Source organism: Syngnathoides biaculeatus, chromosome 6, assembly GCF_019802595.1.
Source record: "Syngnathoides biaculeatus isolate LvHL_M chromosome 6, ASM1980259v1, whole genome shotgun sequence".
NCBI lineage: Eukaryota > Metazoa > Chordata > Actinopteri > Syngnathiformes > Syngnathidae > Syngnathoides > Syngnathoides biaculeatus.
The window spans coordinates 2,596,682-2,621,081 of NC_084645.1; the positions used below are offsets into that span (position 1 = coordinate 2,596,682).

General features: G+C 42.6%; 1 protein-coding gene across 6 annotated transcripts in view; it reads right to left on the reverse strand.

Moving 5' to 3' along the window:
* Positions 1-24,400, reverse strand: part of ciapin1 (cytokine induced apoptosis inhibitor 1) — a 61,953-nt gene that overhangs the window by 19,385 nt on the left and 18,168 nt on the right. For 5 of the 6 annotated variants that reach the window (XM_061823630.1, XM_061823632.1, XM_061823633.1 and 2 more), the window contains 2 exons: positions 18,801-18,969; positions 15,385-15,461 (listed from right to left, as the gene is read on the reverse strand). In XM_061823630.1, coding sequence (XP_061679614.1) covers positions 15,385-15,461; positions 18,801-18,969 — 246 coding nt within the window. The remainder of the gene's footprint in view (positions 1-15,384; positions 15,462-18,800; positions 18,970-24,400) is intronic. The other variant, XM_061823631.1, reaches the window with a different exon arrangement.

The window sequence follows — 24,400 nt, forward strand, 5'->3', positions numbered from 1 at the left end:
ATGAACAACAAAGGAGAGGAGGAAATTTATGGCACTTAATTATTTTTTCATTTCAAAAACTACGTAACCGAACTATACATTACTGTGCAATTTGTGGGAAAGAAACAACAAGTTGGAACTGTAATTAAAGTGGGCTACACGCACAAGAAAAATTTGAGCATTTCAAAGTCAAAGTCAGAAAAATCTTGATTCGCTGATCCATCTGAAAAATGATCCTGAAAAATTATCCTGTCTTGTGAGGTGAATGTAAAAAGTAAGTAAGTTTCTTTTGGCTTGTCCCGTTTGGGGTCATCACAGCGTGGATGTTGGAAATTGTTGTGTGATGGATGCTGTGATGCCAAAATGGTAACCAGCAAAACTTCCTTGGTATACAGTCATACCTCTATAGTGGTACATAAAATGACACTGGTTGCATGGTCAATTGAAAAATATGTAAATCTGTCTTCAGATACATAAAAAGGTGAAGCAAAAAAGCCTTCTTTTAATAACTGCATTGTTTTACCTCTGCTTGCTTAAATTTGTTTGATCATGGGAAATGTCACAAATGAGCAAAAAAAAAAAATAAAAAATCCCCCAAAAAAAACAAAGGAAATCTGAAGGGAGCAAATACACAGCACTCTGCATACATAAATTTAATAATCACAGAAAAGAAAGTTAAACTCATATAGATTCAGGGCACAATTTAAACAATTTCAAATTTTATTTCAAATTTTGTTTATTATTTTCAAAATTCAGGCATCTAGCTCATCGAACGAAATCGGGAATAAAAAATTGTTATAAGTGTGAAGAAATTCAATTTTTCCCCCCCTCAGCCTATGGCACAATATATGCAATAATCATGTCGAATCATAATCTTGATATCACACACCGGTATGGAGAGATGGATATAAGGAGAAATGCTCAAGAACAGATTCAGACACATTTGTGAATAATATTTGAGGGAAATTGTCTTTTGTGGAGTTTTAGATCTTTGGACTCCATCTGATGAATAATGGGAACAGAAACAAATGTTGCAGTTCTATTTTTGTTCAATATAAACACACATGCAAACACACGCATAATCATTTGGCTATACACGCTCAAGATTTTTGGGCCTGATGAGTGAGTTTATAAAAACAACAGCCGATCACCAATCTGAACACAAGATGGAGGAATGAGTATTTCAATCTGTTCATTTACTGTATGTACTTGTGTACTTAATTGTTCTAAAAATTAGTAAATCTAAAAATTACTAACCCTAACCCTTGAGCCCCCTTTTTTTGCACCAGGGACCCCCCCCAGCAAAGCAACCTTAAGACCAATTTTTGAGGCCTGCAGAGTTGTAATTCCTTTGTGCTGGTGAGGGCCCCCCCTTCTCTTCCTTTGTTTAAGTAGAGAAGGAATATTGGCCTTTTTTTTGCACTAATTTGTTTTGCATCATTTGTCCTGTAGTTTTTCTTTTTCATTCACTTTTCTTTAAACTAATTTTTACCATATACCTGCAATTATTTTCTTGACCTTGGCCTATTTCTTTTTGGCAACCTACATTGTTTGGCATCTTTTTTGGGGGTAACCTTTTTTTCCCCCCCAGGTAAGGGCCTATTTTCCCACTCGCACACATTGTCTCTCAGAAGATAACAAGTTCCACACTGTAAAGACTTGTTTCAACAACCGTGATGACGCACCCGAATCGTGAGGTGGGGCCCGGGCCACATGCAACCCAAAATCATGGGCATCGCCGCGACCACCACCGCAGGGACACCGACGGAAACGGGCACAGGAGAATGGACCGTGCATTTCCTTCCCGTCCTGGGAGAAGGGGCGCTCGCCCTGGACACCCAGATGGGAAGGCTCAGCTTCCCTTACCAAACCCTTCCTCCCAGATGACCAACCTTCTAACCCTAACTCGTAGAGAGAGGAAACTAATTTCGACCGCCTGTATCCAGGATCTTGTTCTTTCAGTCATGACCCACAGTTCGTGACCTTAGGCATCAGACTCAACACTCCCCACCTCCCCGGGAACATGAGCAAAGTTCTTTCAGAGGTGGGAGTTTAAACTCTTTTTGACAGGGGATTCTGCCAGACATACTAACCAGATCCTCACAATACATTTGGGCTTTCCACATTGGACCGACATCTTCCCCCACAATAGGAGACAACTCACCACCAGATGGTGATTAGCTGACAGCTCAACCCCTTTCTTCACCAGAGTGTGCGAGACTTGCGGCCACAAGTCCAATGAGACGATCTCAAAAATCAATCATCGAACTACAACATACGGTGGGCTGGTGCGAAGTGGACGTGTGGACACCTCGGTGCTTCAACATTGGCTTCATTATGGACAATCTGTTCATGAGCACAGAAGTCCAATAAGAGAACACCACTCGGGTTCTGATCTGATCCCAATCGCCCTATTCCAGGTCTACGGTCATTGCCCAAATGAGCATTGAAGTCTCCCAGCAGAATGAGAGGGAGCGCTCTCCAGCACTCTCTTTAAGGACTTCAAAAAGGTTGGGCACAATTTTCCCTCGAATTTTTTACAAGTCTGAGGAAACACACCAATTCCCTGAGTGTTCTTTTTTACCACTGTGAGCAACATCAGACGTATGCATTGTGGTCTGATCAGTGTCATCCATTGAAGTTACATGGCTCATTAAAAGATTCAAATTGTAGCATTTACATCAGAATATTAAGAATTTTTTTTTTGTGTGTTTTGCAAACTTACAATGAAAATGTCAGCAAACAAAAATACATTGCTTACCAAACCAACAAGTAACCCCCCCCATTGAATCACATTGCAAAATCCCAAAAACTGAATAGTTGTACGTTATACTTTCAATTTGCGTTGAATTTTTTGTAATGTGGCCAAAACCAAAGAGCTGTCCAAAGACACCAGAGACAAAAATGTACAACTCAACACGGTTGGAGAGGGCTACGGAGAAATTGCCAAGCAGCTCGGTGAAAAAAGGTCCACTGTTGGAACAATCATTACAAAATGAAAGAAGTTAAACATGATGGTTAATCACAATCAGTGTGGAGCTCCATGCAAGAAATCACCTCGTGGGGTCTGAATGATCCTTAGAAAGGTGAGGAATCAGCCCAGGACTACACAACAGGACTTGGTCCATGACCTGAAAAGAGCTGAGACCACCGTTTCCAAAGTGACTGTTGATAATACACAAAGACGTCATGGTTTGAAATCATGCATGGCATGGAAGGTTCCCCTGCTTAAACCAGCACACGTCAAGGCCCGTCTTTGCCAATGACCATTTGGATGATACAGAGTCGTGGGACAAAGTTTTGTGGTCAGATGAGACCAAAATAGAACTTTTTGGTCAAAATTCCACTAACTGTATGGAGGAAGACAAATGATGAGTTCCATTCCAAGAACACCATCCCTACTGTGAAGCATGGTAGTCGAAGCATCGTGCTTTGGGGGTGTTTTTCTGCACTTGTGACATGACGAATGCACTGTATTAGGGAGAGGATCACCACAGCCATGTATTGTGAGATTTTGGGGAACGACTGCTTTCCCTCAGTCAGAACATTGAAGATGGGTTGTGGCTGGGTCTTTCAACATGACAATGACCCGAAACATACAGCCAGAAAAACCAAGGAGTGGCATATCAAAGTTCTGGCGTGGCCGAGCCAGTCTCCAGACCTAAACCCAATAGAAAATCTTTGGAGGAAGCTGAAACTCAGTTTTTGTCAGCGACAGCCCAGAAACCTGTCTGATCTAGAGATATTTGAGGAGGAGTAGTCCAAACTTCCTCCTGGAATTTGTGGAAACCTGGTGAACAACTACAAGAAACGTTTGACCTCTAATTGCAAAGAAAGGCTCCTGTACTAAATATTAACATTGGTTTTCTCAGGTGTTCAAATACTTATTTGCAGCTGTATCAGACAAATAAATCTTGAAAAGATCATACATTTTGATTTCTGGATTTTTCTTTTTCGATTAAATCTCTCACAGTGGACATGCACCTACGATGAAAATTTCTGACACCCTCCAAGATTTCCAAGTTGGAGAACTTGCAATATAGCAAGGTGTTCAAATACGTATTTTCTTCATTGTACAAAATGGCGCCAACCTGACTATTTTAGTGTATAGAACCTGGAAGATAGCACTTCACACAAATCCGACATGGATCAATACGTAGAAGATATGGAAAATTTGAAAATTCAGAAAGCAACCCAGCATTTTAGACATCGAGGAAATTACTAGGAAGAGAAAAAGATAACATGATGAGCCTTTTGAGGAACACAGCCTGCAGGAAGATGGCCCATTCCAACAGAAGTTGGCATGCTCTCCATGCAGGTTCCAAAGACACAATTCACAGCTGGGATAACAAACATGACATTGGCCTAGGACATTGGAGGAGTATGCTAATCGTGCCCTCCATGTGAAGAAAATTCTGAACGATAAAAAGAAACAAGCTGCCATTTTTTATGGGAAAGACACTTACAACAAGCAGAACATTTCCTGGCAGAACAGGATAAAATTTCTTCATGTAACAATGTGGTACAAAAAGACTCCAGGCCTATATTTTCAATATGAAAAAAAAAACAACAACAAATACACTCCAGAAAAGAAAAAAACTGTTGATTATCTGTACACAGATAATCTGGGAACGCCAGACGCAGAGGTCAGACTCCCACAGGCCTTGAAAGACCACTACAGGGGCTTAACGTTACCACATGTGTCACTGTTTAAACCACATGGGACACACTGGGTGTGGCTGGGAGGTTTCGTCAAAAGAGGCCAAACAGCAACTGACTGGAAACTAGACGAGGAAAAATTAATAAGTAGAGGTTCGTGGAAGCCGTCACCTTCACCAAAAGTGACACGGTATTGACTCTTAGCTCTTAACAGAGGAAGAGGAAATATTTTTAAAATAAGTCCCAGAATGCATACGGTCAATAGGACTATTAGATGTGGGACTCATTAGGGGAGCACAACCTGTACTAATTAGACCAAAAATAGAATATAGGCTATTTATAAACAATATCCATTAAAACCAGATGCATTAGATGGCATAAAGACAGTTATTGAGTACTTAGTTACTACAGGGATAATAATTGAATGTCGAGACTCTCCCTGCAACACGTCTATTTTTCCAGTCCAAAAGGCGGCCCCATCTGGAGGTTGGAGAACGGTTCAACACCTACAAGCAGTAAATGCCATTGTCACACAGCAGACACTTTGTGTCCCAGACAAACATACACATTGCTAAATTCATTAAGACAAGATGGATTGGGTTGCATTTGAAGGCAAAAATACACATTTACCAAGTGTACAGTGAAAGTCCAACAATTTATTCACAAGTTATGACAGCCAGCATGTCCATATTTTAACTATCAAGTGGCAATCAAATTCTACTCTAGGTAGATGATGTTTTGCCTGCATCATCCCACAAGGAAACTTGCAAAAGGGGATACATTAGCATTGTTAAAACATTTAGCACAAGAGGGACACAAGGTTAGCAAGAACAAATTACGAATTTGTAAACAAGTTAAGAACTTAGAACACACAACCTTAGTGCAACAATAACTGTGCCTTTGTCCAAATTAATGTGAGGAAGACCTCAAAATGACATTGTTGTTAAAATGGACAGAAGAATGAGAAAAAGCTTTCTGTAAGATAAAGAAGAACTAGTGTCAGACTATAGCAAATCCTTTATACAGATAGTAGATTGTATGGGTCATTTAATGACTTCAGTTTTAGTGCAACAACATAGAGACTCAGTGTACCATGTGCATTACCCCAGTACGTTAAAGCAGTTATTGCGGCATCTATTGCCATAGAAACAAGTTCAACCATAATTTTGTTCCATCCTCCGATTCAAAGACTACCACTTGCAGTCCCTGCATTGCTTTTAGAGACAAACATGCGACATTGAACCCAGCAATAATGTTTACCATGTCATGAAGCTAGTGCAAAACACGATTAATAAAAGTTAGCAGAAGTGCCCTGAGAGATCAGCCTTTAGAAAGAAATGCTATTTGTAGATGGCTCATCTCAGAAAATCTATGTTCTAGACAGCCAATATGCATTAGCAAAAGTGCACGTTTTTATGCAGTACTGGAAACAATAGGGGGAGGATTTCATCCAGAGCCAAAGTAACACATGCAAAATTGTTAGTTGATTTACTAAATGCTATACAATTTCCCAAACTTACTGGATGCAAATGCATTGCACATACGTACAGGTATGTATGTTTTCATTGGGAAATGCTCTTGCTGATAGAAAACTGAAGGAAGCTACATTGGAAAAACAACTCAAATTATGACACAGCCACGAATTTAGATCAAAGGCACATTAAGAAGATACAACATTACAAGACATCTATGTATGACCCAACCACAAACCTATCCTATAAATAGGCAGCCATATTGAGCTATGACTTTGTCACATCTCAAACAGGAGGGATACGAGTCTATACATCAACATTATACAATTTCTGGGTTCAATTCTTATTCGAAAAAATGTTTGTAGGACGTTTGACGTGCAGGACATAATCCACAAGGCAATTTGAGCCAATGCAGAGGACCGTTCCCTACACCAGAATATCTGTTTAAAAACTATCCATATGGACTTCATTGAATTAAACCAAAGTGAAGGCAAAAAAAAAAAAAAAACTTTGGTCATTATAAATGCCTTTTCAAAATGCATAGGACTCTTTCCAACCAAACATCCCAACAGCTTTAAAAATATCAGAAGTGTTGAGTGTCGAGTTAATTTGTCTCATTGTAAGAAGGTTATTGATTTTGAAACCATTGTTAATACTAATTTGTTTGATTGGCAGTTTGTAAGATAGCTGTTCTCATTCCCGCTGCCAAGGTCCCTGTAGTCCGGTTACACAGGGGGTAGTGCTATTTGGAACCCTTCCGTCTCAATCCGATGAAGTAAACAACCCGACCAAGGCATTTAGGAGAGTGAGTCCGCTGTAATAATGACAACTAAACCGTTCAATTTTGCTGTTGGATGAAAACGCTATCCGTTATTTTTATTTTTAAGTTTTTTGCTCGAGTGGTACCTGTGGGAACCAACCAAGGTCCCAGAAAACAAATTGGATAACTACATTAAAAAAAAGAAAGCAATTTGAGTTCATTAAAATAACACGATAGAACTGTAAATGTAAAACCATATATTCTTGTGACAACAATCAGGCCATGAGAGTTGCAAGTGTTACAATACGTGTACCTGCGAATGGAACAGGGCTTATGTGTCTTCCAAAAAATCCTCAATTCCCTGTGTATATTTGTGCAAGGGCCAAACTACAACAAACTGCCTTTGTGACACTTTCGAGGTTAAAAGGGAGTGACCATTTATTCAAACACTAAATTAGATGAAGAAAATTAGTTTCAAATTGCAACTGGCATTTCCAAACAAAATAATAATAGGCTTCTTATGGTAGAAAAGAAGCGGGACTGTGGCGCACCTGTGGGGCTTTGGCTTCACAGTTGTGAGGATCGGGGTTCAATCCCTGCTCCGCCTGTGTGGAATTGCATGTTCTCCCAGTGCCTGTGTGGGTTATCGCCGAGCACTGCGGTTTCCTCCCACATCCCAAAAACGTGCATCATTAATTGGACACTAAATTGTCCCCATGTGTGATTGTGAGTGCGACTGTCGTCTGTCACAATGTGCCCTGTGATTGGCTGGCAACCAGTTCAGGATGTACCCTGCCTCCTGCCCATTGACAGCTGGGATAGGCTCCAGCACTCCCGTGACCCTTATGGGGATAAGTGGCTAAGAAAATTTACGAGCGGAACGCTACCTGATAATGTTAAAAAAAAAAAAAAAAAATTAAGGGATTCTGTGGATACACTAATTTCTTTTAAAAAACAAAAAATTGTTTTCTAATGACGTGAATCAAATTTATTGGGACCGGAAACAAATTAGAAAATTTGTCAGCATTTGATGTGTAAAACCATTTTAATGATTGATAATTCATTGAAGTCATTGTCACATAGAGACATCTGATTGTGGTGCAGAGGTAATGGTCTTTTTGATAAACTGCAAAAAAAATAAATTCTGTGCTTCAATAGCTTGATTATTGCCATGTCTGTTCATCCTATGTCTGTTTATGAATTAATATCTACTGTACATGCAGGTTTACGATGCAGCCCTATGGGGGCACAAACCAGTGCAATCTGTAGGCCGGTCCCAAGCCCGGATAAATGCAGAGGGTTGCGTCAGGAAGGGCATCCGGCGTAAAAACTGTGCCAAACAAATATGAGCGTTCATCTAAAGAATCCCATACCGGATCGGTCGTGGCCCGGGTTAACAACGCCCGCCCCCGGCACTGCTAACCTGCAGGGCGTCGGTGGAAATTCAGCTACTGTGGGTCGAAGACAAAGAAGAGGAGGAAACCGGATCCAGCATCAGAAGAAAAAGAGGAACGCACAGAGCCTACAACTGAGTGTAGGGACTTTGAATGTTGGGACTATGACAGGAAAAGCTCAGGAGTTGGTTGACATGATGATTAGGAGAAAGGTTGATATTCTGTGCATCCAAGAGAGCAGGTGGAAAGGTAGTAAGGCTAGAAGTTTGGGAGCAGGGTTTAAATTATTCTACCACGGAGTAGATGGGAAGAGAAATGGAGTAGGGGTTATTTTAAAGGAAGAGCTGGCTAAGAATGTCTTGGAGGTGAAAAGAGTATCAGATCGAGTGATGAGACTAAAATTTGAAATTGAGGGTGTTATGTATAATGTGGTTAGCGGCTATGCACCACAGGTAGGATGTGACCTAGAGTTGAAAGAGAAATTCTGGAAGGAACTAGATGAAGTAGTTCTGAGCATCCCAGACAGCGAGAGAGTTGTGATTGGTGCAGATTGTAATGGACATATTGGTAAAGGAAACAGGGGCGATGAAGAAGTGATGGGTAAGTACGGCATCCAGGAAAGGAACTTTGAAGGGCAGATGGTGGTGGACTTTGCAAAAAGAATGGAGATGGCTGTAGTGAACACTTATTTCCAGAAGAGGGAGGAACATATAGTGACCTACAAGAGCGGAGGTAGAACCACGCAGGTAGATTATATTTTGTGCAGACGATGTAATCTGAAGGAGGTTACTGACTGTAAAGTAGTGGTAGGGGAGAGTGTAGCTCGACAGCATAGGATGGTAGTATGTAGGATGATTCTGGTGGTGGGTAGGAAGATTAAGAAGACAAAGGTAGAGCAGAGAACCATGTGGTGGAAGCTGAGAAAGGAAGAATGTTGTGCGGCCTTCCGGAAAGAGGTGAGACAGGCTCTCGATGGACAACCGAAGCTCCCGGAAGACTGGACGACGACAGCCAAGGTGATCAGAGAGACAGGCAGGAGAGTACTTGGTGTGTCATCTGGTAGGAAAGGGGAGAAGGAGACTTGGTGGTGGAACCCCATAATACAGGGAGTCATACAAGGAAAGAGATTAGCGAAGAAGAAGTGGGATACTGAGAGGACTGAGGAGAGGCGAAAGGAGTACATCGAGATGCGACGTAGGGCAAAGGTAGAGGTGGCAAAGGCTAAACAAGAGGCATATGAAGACATGTACACCAGGTTGGACACGAAAGAAGGAGAAAAGGATCTCTACAGGTTGGCCAGACAGAGGGATAGAGATGGGAAGGATGTGCAGAAGGTTAGGGTGATTAAGGATAGAGATGGAAATGTGTTGACTGGTGCCGGTAGTGTGCTAAATAGATGGAAAGAATACTTTGAGAAGTTGATGAATGAAGAAAATGAGAGAGAAGGAAGAGTTGAAGAGGCAAGAGTGAAGGACCAGGATGTGGCAATGATTAGTAAGGGGGAAGTCATAAAGGCACTACAAAGGATGAAAAATGGAAAGGCAGTTGGTCCTGATGACATACCGGTAGAGGTATGGAAGCAATTTGGAGAGATGGCTGTGGAGTTTTTGACCAACTTATTCAACAGAATGCTAGCGGGGGAAAAGATGCCTGAAGAATGGAGGAAAAGTGTTCTACTTCCCATGTTTAAGAACAAAAGGGGATGTTCAGAGCTGTGGGAAATATAGAGCAATAAAGTTGATGAGCCACACAATGAAGTTATGGGAAAGAGTAGTGGAGGCTAGACTCAGAACAGAAGTAAGTATTTGCGAGCAACAGTATGGTGTCATGCCTAGAAAGAGTACTACAGATGCATTATTTGCCTTGAGGATTGCTAGTGGAAAAGTACAGAGAAGGTCAGAGGGAGCTACATTGTGTCTTTGTGGATCTCGAGAAAGCCTGTCACAGAGTCCCAAGAGAGGAACTGTGGTACTGCATGCGTAAGTCTGGTGTGGCAGAGAAGTATGTTAAAATAGTACAGGACATGTATGATGGCAGCAGAACAATGGTAAGGTGTGCCTTAGGTGTGACAGAAGAATTTATGGTGGAGGTGGGACTGCATCAAGTCTCAGCTCTGAGCCCCTTCCTGTTTGCAGTGGTAATGGATAGGCTGACAGATGAGGTTAGAGTGGAATCCTCTTGGACCATGATGTTCACAGATGATATTGTGATATGCAGTGAAAGCAGGGATCGTGCAGAGGAACAATTAGAAAGATGGAGAAATGCACTGGAAAGGAGAGGAATGAAGATTAGCTGAAGTAATACAAAATATATGTGCGTGATTGAGAAAGGTGGAGGGGGAAGAGTGAGGCTACAGGGAGAAAAGAGTGCGAGTGAGGAGGACTTCAAATATTTATTGTCAACAATCCAGAGCAATGGTGAGTGTGGTAAGGAAGTGAAGAAACGGGTCCAAGCAGGTTGGAACAGCTGGCGGAAGGTGTCTGGTGTGTTATGTGACAGAAGAGTCTCTGCTAGGATCAAGGGCAAAGTTTACAAAACAGTGGTGAGGCCGGGCATAATGTACGGACTCGAGAAGGTGGCAGTGAAGAAACGACAGGAAGCAGAACTGGAGGTAGTAGAAATGAAGATGTTGAGGTTCTCGCTCGGAGTGAGCACGTTGGATAGGATTAGAAACAAGCTCAATAGAAGGAAAGCCAAAGTTGGATGTTTTGGAGACAAGATTCGAGAGAGCAGACTTCCATGGTTTAGACATGTTCAGAGGCGAGAGAGTGAGTATATTGGTGGAAGGGTGCTGAGGATGGAGCTGCCAGGCAAAAGAGCGAGAGGAAGACCAAAGAGAAGATTTATGGATGTGGTGAGGGAAGACATGAGGGCAGTTGGGGTTAAAAGAGGACGATGCAGGAGATAGTCTAAGATGGAAAAAGATAACATGTGTAACGACCCTTAGAGAAGAAGATACTTGTTCTGTACTATTCTCAAATTTATCCGCCACACCAGACTTCCACATGCGATACCAGTTCCTTTCTTAGTATTCTGTCATAGGCTTTTTCTGGATCCACAAAGACACAATGTACCTCCTTCTGACCTTCTCTGTACTTTTCCACAAGCATCCTCAAGGCAAATAATGCATCGTTGGTAGTTTTTCTTGACATGAAACTATACTGCTTCTCGCTGATACTTACTTCTGTCCTGAGTTTAGCCTCCACTAATCTTTCCCATAACTTCATTCTGTGGCTCATCAACTTTATTCCTCGATGATTCCCACAGCTCTGCACATCATCTTTGTTCTCAAAAATGCGAACTAGCACACTTTTCCTCCATTCTTCAGGCATCCTTTTGCCTGCTAGTATTCTGTTGAATAAATTAGTTAAAAACTCCACAGCAGTCTCTCGAAATTTTTTTCATACCCCCGCCAATATGTCATCAGGACCAACTGCCTTTCCATTTTTCATCCTCTTAGTGCCTTTCTCACTTCCCCCTTACTAATCATTGCCACTTCCTGGTGCTTCACAGTTGCCTCTTCGACTCTTGCGTCCCTCTCCTTTTCTTCATTCATCAACTTCTCGAAATATTCTTTCCATCTATTTAGCATTGCTATCCATAATCACCCTTACCTGTTGCACATCCTTCCCATCTTTATCCCTTTGTCTGGCCAACCTGTAGAGGTCCTTTTCTCCTCCATTCTTGTCTAACCCTCACCCTATCACTCAAAGTTCCTTTCATGGATGCCGTACTTACCCATCACTTCTTCATCACCCGTTTCCTTCACCAACATGTCCATTACAATCTGCACCAATCATAACCCTCTCTCTGTCTTTTATCCTCAGAACTACATCTTGTTCCTTCCAGAATTTCTCTTTCAACTCTAGGTCACATCCTACCTGTGGGGCATAGGCACTAATCACATCACTCTTATAGATCACTCGATCTGATATTCTTTTCACCTCCAAGACATTCTTAGCCAGCTCTTCTTTTAAAATAATCCCTACTCCATGGTAAAATTATTTAAACCCTGCTCCTAAAGTTCTCGCCTTACTACCTTTCCACGTGCTCTCTTGGATGCACAATATATCAACCTTTCTCCTAATCATCACGTCTACCAACTCCTGAGCTTTTCCCGTCATAGTCCTAACATTCAAAGTCCCAATACTTAGTGGTAGGGTCTGTGCATTCTTCCTCTTCTGCCAACAAATCCACTTCCCTCTTCGTCTTCGACCCGCTGTTGCTGAATTTCCACCGACACCCTGCAGGTTAACGGTGCCGGGGGCGGGCGTTGTTATCCCGGGCCACGACCAATCTGGTATGGATTTAGATCAACGCTCATATTTGTTTGGCACAGATTTACGCCAGATGCCATCGCTGACGCAACCCTCTGCATTTATCCGGGCTTGGGACCGGCCTACAGATTGCACTGACTTGTGCCCCCATAGGGCTGCATTGAGAATGGAAAACATCAATATCATATTATCTCATAGAAAAAAAAGCGGATTTTATACAACAGCAGTTTAGATCCATGAACTTTGAGAAGAATAATATATTCCTCGCAAACCAACTTAAGGGCAATGAAGAAAAATCACTCATTAGTGCCATTCAAAATTCAAACAGGTTTGGATTTTTTTTGTGTGTCTTTCAGTGAATTGTCATTTGAAAACTGCATTTAGTATTCCCTTGGGTCGTCTTTGACTGATAAAACTGGTTGGATGATTTCAAACCTGTGTGTATTGAGCTCGTGCACCTCCGTCATCAAATCACGTCACTGGCCGGAAGTGTCGGTCAAGCAAAGCACTCTTCAATGCTAAGTCGATTGGAGACACGAAAATACATCTTACAGCACGACGCCCAGAGTTTTGTCCAATACCGTTAAACATTTCGAAGGTGATAATAAATGAAGGTACGTGGAAAAATGAGAGACACATGGCATAGAGGACCCATATTTAATGCTGAAGTCGATGTTTTTCGCCAATAAGAAATTGGACTGTCAACTGCGCTTGTCTTGGACAATTGGATCTACACATGTATCTGGTGAGTAAGTTGTTGCGATTTACACGGAAGAGTTTGAAAGTGGAGAAAAGTCTGGACGCATACAAATACTTTGTTGCTGGATCTGTTCTCAACGGGGACACGGCTTGTGAACGCAGAAGTGTGTTCGGCCACATGTTAACCTTTGCCGAAATCCATCAAACGTTTCAGCAAGTATTCAATACAAATACCAATATTTAACTAAATGACCCCTAGTTTTACACAAACTCGCATTTATTAACTATGATTGGGGAAAAAAAGACGACAAGCGGGTCAGCTCCTCCATAGCGTTTCCCAAGAAGTACTTATAATGCCAAGTTGGCTCATTTGAGAACAATGCGTGAAAAAAAAAAACAAGACTGAGTCGGCTCCTTCATACACGAAGGGTGTTGCAGCCACGTAAACCTCTGAGTGACCGACGGCTCACTTTTTTTTTTTCTTTAAACATACGCATTGGACTAGTTTGAAAACACTGCATATTTAAAAAAAAAAAAAAAGTGTCGGGGAGAGGTTGGCTGCAACACCCTTCAGTGGATGTTGGAGACGACTCCCTTTTTCTTTTTTAAATACGCGTTGTTCTCAAATGAGTCAACTTGGCATTATAAATACTTCTTGAGAATTTGAGATTGAGAAGAATAATTCCTACCTGAAGTGACGTGAGAAGCTCCAGAGTTGTGTGTATTTGGTTGGGTACCATCCATCACGTTTAATTGCCGAAATCCATCGATATTTTCTCGTCTTTTCCGTTCGTATTCTATCGAATGATCTCTTTGAATATCTGTTTCGTCTGTTTTAACAACCAATAGCACAACAAGTCTCGGGCATTGTGTATATTCTGCTCCGGTTCAATGTCCCCCACATTGCCGAGCAGCTCTTTTTCACCGGAAAAATGGCGCTGTGAAAATTGTGACATCACGTGCACTAGCTCTATAATCTATACGTGGGGAAAAAAAGGAAGAAAGCTATGCTATGTATTAGCGGAGAATATTCTTATTTACTTACAGGAACCCAAGTATTCTCTTCAGGGAGTCTTCAGTCTCGTGAAAACATTTTCACAAATAGACGGAAAAAAATCAAACAATACACTCAATAACAGCAAACCTATAGACACCTACAGCTCACATGACCCTACACCTACAGGAACTAATAACATAATTATAATAATCTTTTTTTTAGGTATTAACTCATATTTAATCAAAACTCAACAACCTAACCAATCTAAATTCACCACAGTTATAAAAAAAATGTATAGCTCACTTAAGATGTTAGAATTACTTGCCTATATCATTACTGGGAATATTTAATGTTTCCACGTAAATATGTAATGATTTGCTTTTCTCATACCGTTTAAAATTTACTTTCTCTCTATCCCCCCTCTTTTTTTTAAACTGATAGAATCTGATTCTGTGGCACGGTGGTACAGTTGTAAAGCTTTAGCCTCCTACTTCTTGGGTCCCGGGTTCAATCCCCAACCTGCCTGTGTGGAGTTTGCATGTTCTCCGCGTGCCTGAGTGGCTTTTCTTCTGGCACTCCGGTTTCCTCCCACATCCCAAACCATGCAAAATTAATCGTGTGATTGTGAGTGCGACTGTTGTCTGTCTCCTTGTGCCCTGCAATTGGCTAGCAACCAGTGCAGGGTGTATCCCGTCTCCTGTCCGACCCTTCTGAGAATAAGCTGCTTGGGAAATGGACATGGTAAAATAAATACATTGAAAAAGGACCAAGTAACTGCTCCTAACTCAAAGAACTCGGAAATCAAGGCAATCAACAAGATTATTGAAAATACACACTTAAATGTAAACAGGCTTCTAAAAGCCTTCTAAAGTCATGCATTTCAATTCAAAATCAATCTTGAGTCTCACAAGTCCAAGTCAAGACTAGTCATTAGCCAAGCAAGCTCAAAGTTTAAAAACTGGCAATGTAACTCTCACTCGAGTCAAGTCATTCGAGTCCCTCACCTCTGGACAGGGTCATCAATGGGATCTGTTTGATTGAGTAGGACAAGGGACATGTCTATGTCTTTGCATGGCCAAGCATGGGGCTCTTTTCACCATTTCTTTTGTACTCTTTGTTCTCCATGTAGAGCAGCAAATTAACTTACCACATCATCGTCATTCATATCGTTGGCTGTCAGCGTCCACATTTTGACTGTAATTGGATCCAGTGCTAATTTGTCTGCTGAGAAACATATTAGCAATGATTACCCTTGTATTCATTGAATCAAAGACCAACATTGATAGCGAATGCTCACAATTCATCAGAATTCCAAATGTAGGCCATAAACCACTTCATTCATGGTTCGTGTGGTATACACCATTGTGTGTGTGTGTGTGTATATATATATATATCAATGTTATTAATTACTTGAAAAGAATAAGATTGAAGGAAAAGATTACTTCCAGTTTAGTGTAATTTTAAACTAGAGTCATACCTCTACTAACAAAAGATTCAGGTTACGAGAAGTCTCCCCAGAAAATGTTTGTCTCTAGTTACGAAAGAAATACAGGATACGAAAGGAAAAAAACGATGCTGGATTCAACCGAACGTAATCATCCCGTACTGTAGCTTGGTTTGAAAGTGGAAGGATAGAGCTGCTCTCCCATTGGCTAACGCTGGAGCATTTTCCTGGCATCACATTTGGTAGGAGGGATGCCAATCTTTAGCCATAACATACATTCTGTCTCTTCGTATGTGTGGCACAATAGAGCAGCTCCCCCTATTGGCTAGCACGTAGCATCTTCCTGGCATCACCTCCCTCCACTGGCTCAGAGCAACGTTTTTTTTTTTTTTTGGGATGTCAATCTTTACTCGTGACACACTTCCTGTATCTTCGTCATCGAATCTATTGTCATACGCTCGTGCACATTCGTACAGTACAACTTCAGGGATTTATTTGTCTTTTTTCACCATGGCCCCAAGAAATTGTTGCCCAGTGCCAGTGAGGAGAAGAAAGTTGTTTTGTCCATAAAAAAACAAAACCAGAAATCATTGCGAAATATGAAAAAGACATGCGTGCATCTGGCTTCATCCTGCTGTTGCTCTACTTGAGAGGTTCAAAGTGGAGGTTGAACCTGAAGTTGAGGTAATTGTTTCGCTGGGAAAGTTTGGGGAGGAAATCGATGAGTTGGTTCACCACAAGGATCTTTCGACGGAGAAGGTATAGGCTGGAGGCAATGCAATATAAGACAATGCAGGAGCAATTTGCGGCTTAGAGGAGAAGGCAGTCACTATTGTGTCATCAAGAGTAAAAGACGTGTTGACAAAATTCCCTGACATTTGCGAATTTATTCAATATATCCATCCATTTTCTTCACCGCTTATCCTCACGAAGGTTGCAGGGAGTGCTGGAGCCTATCCCAGCTGTCAACAGGCAGGAGGCGGGGTACACCCTGAACTGGTTGCCAGCCAATCGCAGGGCACATAAGAGACAAACAGCTACACTCACAATCACACCTAGGGGCAATTTAGAGTGCCCAATTACTATGAACCCAGGACCTCAGAACTGTGAGGCTAATGCTTTACCCTCTGATCCACCGTGCCGCCCATATTCAAAGTAATCATCCGGAAAATGTGTTAATTCGTTGGGTTATCGCTCAATTCCATTATGATTGCCTCGCACACTTCTGCATGATTAATAAAAGCCGTCCAAGGCAAACATCCTTGGATTGGTACTTCACTAAACATTGAAAATTAATGTTAGTGTTTGTTTTTGTGGAATTTATAAATTTTGGTGGAATTAAGTTGCGTGCGAGCCTCTGCCTCTGAATATGCCATGATGCCTTTTTGGTCGCCACCCACTGAACGCCAACGGTAAATAAACATTTTCTATTATTCTTTACACTATGTACACTTTGAATGCTTATTTTTAAGATAAGTGAAGATCATTTTGTATAATATTTTACATTATGTACACTTTGAAGGCGTATTTTTGGCGGCTGGGGGGGTCAGGGTCTTCGATCGTTTTCCCTGTCTGATCTGTTGGTGTTGGCCAGTCACACCCGCAGTTGAGAGCAAGAGCGGGCCCCGCAATTTCTTCTTTTGCGCATCTTATTCAACTAAACCTACCTCCTTTCCGCTGGAGATGCTTGCAGAAAGACCATACCCAGAGCCAACTGATCTACTGTCTCGAGTATAGCAATGGCAATTGTTGCCAGAAGGTACAAAATTAGTGCCAAGTAGTTTGGAGTAAAATACCAGCTTCAGCTATCATGATTTTCTTTTCATAGTCAAGTCACTGTGCATTGTTTTTCTGTAGTTTCCCTTTTAGGTTAAACTAAATCATCTATAAAAGTCCCCTTCCTGTCGTCGTTTTTGTGTGTTTGAGTGAATTTGAAACCGCTGAAATTGAGAACTAAATTCATGTAGCAGCCTTCAGATTATGAGAGAGATTTTTTGGTCACTTTTCCTCAAGTTTACAACAATTGAGATGTGGCACCCCTCTCTACAAGACAAAAATTAAACTTACATCAAACTAAACCGGGAGTAAAACACAAAGGTTGTATTCTTATTCATATTCTTTTTCCAAAATCAATTCATTTCCATCCAAAACCAAGATACAGTACAATGATTTGATGCTTGTGCCCTTGCTCTATTTTATTGATTAAAGCCACTTTCTAATTACAGAAAAATGTTCTTTCCTTTTATTTTGAGAATGATTGGTACTATGTTCACTATATTTGCAGACATGATAACACTATACCAGCGCAGCGTACAAACTAGGGCTCAGCAACCATTTTGAGGCTGAGGGTTACTTCGTGAGCACCGATCGAATAAGGGCTACGTGACCTATTTGCGGCAAATTTCAGACTCAGTTCATTACACGTAGATAAAATATTTTTGTTTTAATTTATTGTAGTAAATTACATTACAGGTATTTTAAAATTTTAATTAAGTAAGCAAGTCAGATTCAGAATTTAAAGGACAAATAATAGTAACAATTTGTGGCCTATGGTATTTTTAGAGCATACCTCGCGGGCGCCTTATATGGTCCTCGCGGGCTACCATTCGCCCGCGGGCACTGCGTTGGTGACCCCTATTAACATTTCACTCCTATCTTAAAAGGTAATTTTGTTTATAACATTTTAACAACAGATCTTGACTGATGTTTAAAGACTGTCAGAGTATTGCAGGTCAGTAAGTGCAAAGCTCATTAAGAGAAGGAGCAGCCTTAACGAAGCGCAGTTACAGTTTCACCCAACATTTGCTATGGTTACTCTGTCGAGGTATGAGCTAATTTAAGTGGGACAGGCACTTCATAGGGAGCTGTAAGAACCCATGCGAATCTTCCTCAACACCTTAAGTAAGCACCCATCGCAATTCACAGTCCACTGCATAATACATAGACTACGTGGAGATTTAACCCTTTGAACAGAGAGTCGGTTAGGGTTAGTATCAAGGTGCAGGGGACTTTGGGGTAAGTGAGATTAGACACAGATACAGATATAATCCTTTGTGTGATATTTTACGAACTAATGCAAATGTAGGCAAGGCTCAATTTTTTTCCTTTATCGACGATACCTGGCTGAGGAGTCATTTTCCCAGATGACAACTTGATTGAATTGGATGATCCCACCTCAAAATTTGGTTTAGCTGCACATAAGCGTACTCTTGACAGCGTGTTTTCTTGGTAACCCGTCGCTGTCTTGATGGAGTTGAAAGCCTCAGAACTCAGTTTTGTGTTACTGATCTACAAAGACACAAGATTCAAACAGCAATTGTTCCAGTGATTATCAACATGTTATATTTAAAAAAAAAAAAAAGTTTTTACAAGTTTTGTATTTTAGGTTTTAGTCAAACCAAAATATTTTTATTGTAAGGCCTATATTTGAATCTGAATATTTAATATTGTAGAAAAGAACATTTATAAAACAGATGAATAATTTTAAAAAAAGAGCCTCCACCACATTAAAATGCATTGAACCGAGGAAAGGACAGGATACCGGTTTGACTGTATGTATACTCTACAGTGGTATTTAAAAAATCAGTTTGAAAACTACAAAAACTTTCCATTGTTCAGTGTTATAATAGTGTTGGATTTTCATTTTATTTTTCATACATTATTTTATTTTTACTTTTATCCATCCATCCATCCTTCCATTTTTTACCGCTTCTCCGGGTCGGGTCGCGGGGGAAGTAGCTTCAGCAGGGAAACCCAGACTTCCCTTTCCCTAGCCACTTCTTCCAGCTCCTCAAGGAGGGATCTCTAGGCGTTCCTAGGTCTCAATGTCATTGCCCAAGTAGTCATTGAAGTCTCTCAGCAGAATGATGGAGTCCCCAGAGGGAGCACTCTCCAGCACTCCCCTAAGAACTCCAAAAAGGGTGGGTACTCCGAACTGCTGTTTGGTGCATAGGCATAAAAAACAGTCAGGACCTGTCCCCCGGCCTGAAGGCGGACGGCCCAGCCACCAGGTGCTCGCCTTCAAGCCCCACCTCCACGCCTGGCCCCAGAGGGGAGTCCTGGTGACCCATGTCTGGGCAAGGAAAACCGAGATCCAACATTTGCACTTGTCATAGAGGTTTTGGAGTCATAATTTGTCTGGTCCCTTAACCTTTGACTTTTAAATTCTCAATTTTTTTTACTTTTTAATTCATCTTCTAACACCTATCAGACAAAAATCATGGGGCCAGTAGCTTTAACAAGGATGACCGGATTTCCCTTTTCCCAGCATTCCCAGGTCAGTCGAAAGATGCAGTCTCTCCGGTGTGTCCTGCGTCATCTCCGGGGGTTCGTTCTGGTACTTTTTGCGAAGCCATCTTGAAATCTTTCTTGAAGACCTCACCAAACTCCTCCCATGCCCAAGTTTTTTGCTTTTGCGACCACAAAAGCTGCATTCCGCTTGACCAGCCGGTACCCATTTGCTGCTTCAGGAGTCCCAAAGGCAAAAAATGCCTGATAGGAACCCTTCTTCCCTCTCAATTGGCGTGTAAGTTAACTGACAAACATCTCAACTCTGTGCTGAGAATTGCCACATCCAAACTAACTCCAGACTTTGAGGCACTAGAAAAAAGGAGACCAGAAATACTCTACCACAAAAATTGGTGAGTTTTTCTACTGTGTTCTGAAAAAAATGCATATGGAATGGACAGCACTTCTTTATTGCCCCTATTTCCTTCACCAACATATCTATTACAATCTGAACCAATCACAAATCTTTCTGCATTTTTAGATGCTCAGAACTACTTCAACTAGTTCCTTCCAAAATTTCTTTTTCAACTCTAGGTCATATCCTATCCATGGGGCATAGCCGCTGACCACACACAAGGTTGATACACTTCCAGAGAATACAAATTCCATGAATTCTCCACAACTTTCCAGGTACTCAATACGAAATTCTATGACTATTGGATTGACTGATTGGGGTAGGCAGCAATATTTTAGCTATATGATCGTGTGTTTCCACTGAAATAAGTGCCAAAACATTGCAATGTTGTAGGCACATTATAATGACAGTGTAATTGATGGTTATTAAAAATATAAAATATAATTACATGTGTATAAAAGTATTTTTGATAAACTAATTGGCTTTGCGTGTAATCAGCATGGACATGAGCATGCTTTTACAAAGCCATTCACCTTTGAGTTCGCTTATCCTATCATACAACATGGCAGTAAAGCACGCTCAGAAGTGGATTCTTATCTGCTGTGTTGTATAGATAAGGTAAGAGTACTCTTCAGTTACAGGTGGCCGGGCCTGTACCCATGGGGCTCGGCCGGGCACAGCCCGAATGGGTAAGATGGGTCCCCCTTTCAATGGGCTCACCACCTTTGAGAGGGGCCATAGGGGTTAGGTGAGATATGAGCTGGGCGGTGGCAAAAGGCTTGGACCTTGGCAATCCGATCCTCAGAGATGCTAATCCAAAGTGGTAGGCCCAAACACATTGTGAAGGTCTGCTGGGAACAGCTGGCAGATTCCCCTGTCAGAAGGAATTGCACCTGCGAAAGAACTTTGCTCACATCCCGGAGGAGTCGGGGAACATTGCCTCCGAGTGGACGATGTTCCGGGCCTCCATTGCTGAGGAGGCTTACCAGAGCTACTGCCGTAAGGTGATTGGTGCCTGTCGTGGCAGCAACCCACGAACATGTTGATGGACACCAACAGTGAGGAATGCTTTCAAGCTGAAGAAGGAGTCCTATCAGGCATTTTTGGCCTGTGGGACTTCCGAGGCAGCTGATAGGTACCGGCTGGCCAAGCGAAATGCAATTTTGATGATCACTGAGGCAAAAACACAGGTGCGAGAGGAGTTCGGTGAGGCCATGGAGAACGACTTCAGGACGGCTTTGAGGAAATTCTGGCCTACCGTCCGGCGTCTCAGGAGGGGGAAGCAGTGCACAGTCAACACTGTGTAAAGTGGGGAAGGGGGCGCTGCTGACCTCAACTCGGAATGTTGTGAGTTGGTGGAGAGAATACTTCAAAGACCTCAATTCCACCAACACGCTTTCCCATAGGGAAGCTGAGTCTGGGTGCTCTGAGATGGGCTCTTCTATCTTTGGGGTTGAGGTCACCGATGTGGTTAAAAAGCTCCTTGGTGGCAGGGCCCCGGGGATGGATGACATTCGCCCGGAGTTGCTAAAGACTCTGGATGTTGTGGGTCTGCCCTGGTTGACATGACTCTGCAACATCGTGTGGACATCAGGGACAGTGTCTCTGGATTGGCAGACTAGGGTGGATGGTGTGTTGCAACTATAGGGGGATCACAATCCTCAGCCTCCCTGGTAAGGTCTTTCAGGGTATTGGAGAGGAGGGTCTGTTGGGAAGTCGAATCTCAGATTGAGGAGAAGCAGTGTGGTTTTCTACCTGGCAGTGGAACAGTGGACCAGCTCTACACCCTCGGCAGGACCCTCGAGAGTGCATGGGAGTTGCCCAACCAGTCTACATGTGTTTAGTGGACTTGGAGAAAGCGTACAACCGTGTTTCTCGGGGAGTCCTGTGGGGGGTTCTTCGGGAGTATGGGGTTCCGAACCCTCTGATACGAGCTGTTCGGTCCTTGTAGGACCGTAGATGTACATACGATGTAGATTATGTGGTTCTGTTGAATTAATCAAGCAGTGATCTCTAGCTCTCAGTGGAGCAGTTCGCAGCCATCTGAAGTGGTTCTCAGTCGGAAAAGGGCGGTGTGCCCTCTCCGGGTTGGGGATGAGATCCTGCCCCAAGTTGATGGGTTCAAGTCTCTTGGGGTCTTGTTCACAAGTGAGGGAAGAATGGAGCGGGAGATCGACAGACGGATCGGTGTAGCGTCTGCAGTGATGCGGACTTTGTATCGGTCTGTTGTGATAAAGAGGGATCTAAGTCGAAAATCTAAGCTCTCAATTTACCAATTGATCTATGTTCCTACGCTCACCTATGCGCATGAGCTGTGGATCGTGACCGAAAGAACAAGGTCCCGAATAAAAGCGGCCGAAAAGAGTTTCCTCTGAGAGATAGGGTGAGAAGCTCGGTCATCCTGGAGAGGCTCAGTGACAAGCTGCTGAGCCTCCGCATTGAGAGGAGCCTGATGCGGTGGCTGGGGCATTTGATTCGGATGCCTCCCTGATGCCGGGCAAGTCCCAACGGAAACAGACCCCGGGGATGACCCAGGACACGCTGGAGAGACTATGTCTCTCGGCTGGCTTGGGAATTCTTCTGGATCCCTCCAGAAGAAGTGGCTTGGTAAAGGGAAGTCTGGGTTTCCCTCCTGAAGCTACTTCCCCCACGACCTGACCTGGAAAAGTGGTAGAAAATGAATGGATGGATGGATGGATGGATAGAAAATTCAAACGCAATATTTTAGGTCTCGTTAGATTCAACTGGCTACAATTTACTGTCTGCAATTCAACTGGCTACAATTTGCTATCTGAAATTCACCATCTAAATTCAGTGTTAAAAGAGCAGGGTTACTTCAGGTCAGAACACCCAGCCAATCCAGTTACGCTTTCTTAAATCAGGTGACGGCGGTGGATTACATTTTGTGCAGACGATGTAATTTGATGGAGGTTACTGACTAAAGTATAGTGGGATGGGAGAGTGTAGCTCGACAGCCTAGGATGGTGCTGTGTAGGATGACTCTGGTAGTGACGAGGAAGATTAAGAAGACAAAGGTAAAGCAGAGAACCATGTGATGGAAGCTGAGAAAGGAAGAATGTTGTGCTGCCTTTCGGAAAGACGTGAGATAGGCTCTCGATGGACAGGAGGGGTTCCCAGAAGACTGGACTACTACAGCCAAGGTGATCATAGAGACAGGCAGGAGAATACTTGGTGTGTCTTCTGGTTGAAAAGGGGACAAGGAGACTTGGTGGTGGAACCTCAAAATATAGGAAGTCATACAAGGAAAGAGGTTCGTGAAGAGGAAGTGGGAGACAGAGGACGGAGGAGAGAAGAAACAAATACATTGAGGTCCGACGCATTTAGATCGGTTTGGATGGGATTATCCCGGATACAAGCGGCCGAAATGAGTTTCCGCCGCAGGGTGTCCAGGCTCTCCCTTAGAGATAGGGTGAAAAGCTTGGTGATCCAGAAGGGGCTCAGTATTGAGCCACTCCACCTCCGTATTGAGAGGAGCCAGATGAGGTGGCTGAGGCATACGATTCTAATGCCTCCGGGATGCCTCCCTTGTGAGGTGTCCCGGGCATGTTTCACCGGAAAGAGACCATTGGGCGACCCAGGACACGCTGGAGAGACTATGTCTCCAAGCTGGCCTGGGAATGCCTCGGGATGTCTGGGCAACCCTGATAAAACTACTGCCAGATTTCACCAAGAAACATCTCTAAATTGGAAAAGTATTCTTGAAATTCGTCTCTCGGTCAGACATTCCAATGAGCAATTCCAATCAGCGTTTGCCACCCCTGCAATGCTTCCTGTTCTGACCGCCTATTGCTTGTGGATACATTTGACCGAACATGGAGAACATCCACTATCTGGCATTTTGTGGCCGATTTTTGTGAAAAATAATTACAAACAAACAAAACAAAATAAGCATATTGTACAATGTTCAAGCCTATGGGTTTGAGCCAGAATACACACAGGCGGAATTTGACGTGTTAGAGAGGGGGTGTGGTGCTGACGACAAACAATCGCATTATATGGACCGCGGAGATTTGTTTGATGCTTTTCTGAGCAGTTGGTTTAGATGTAGAGAATGTA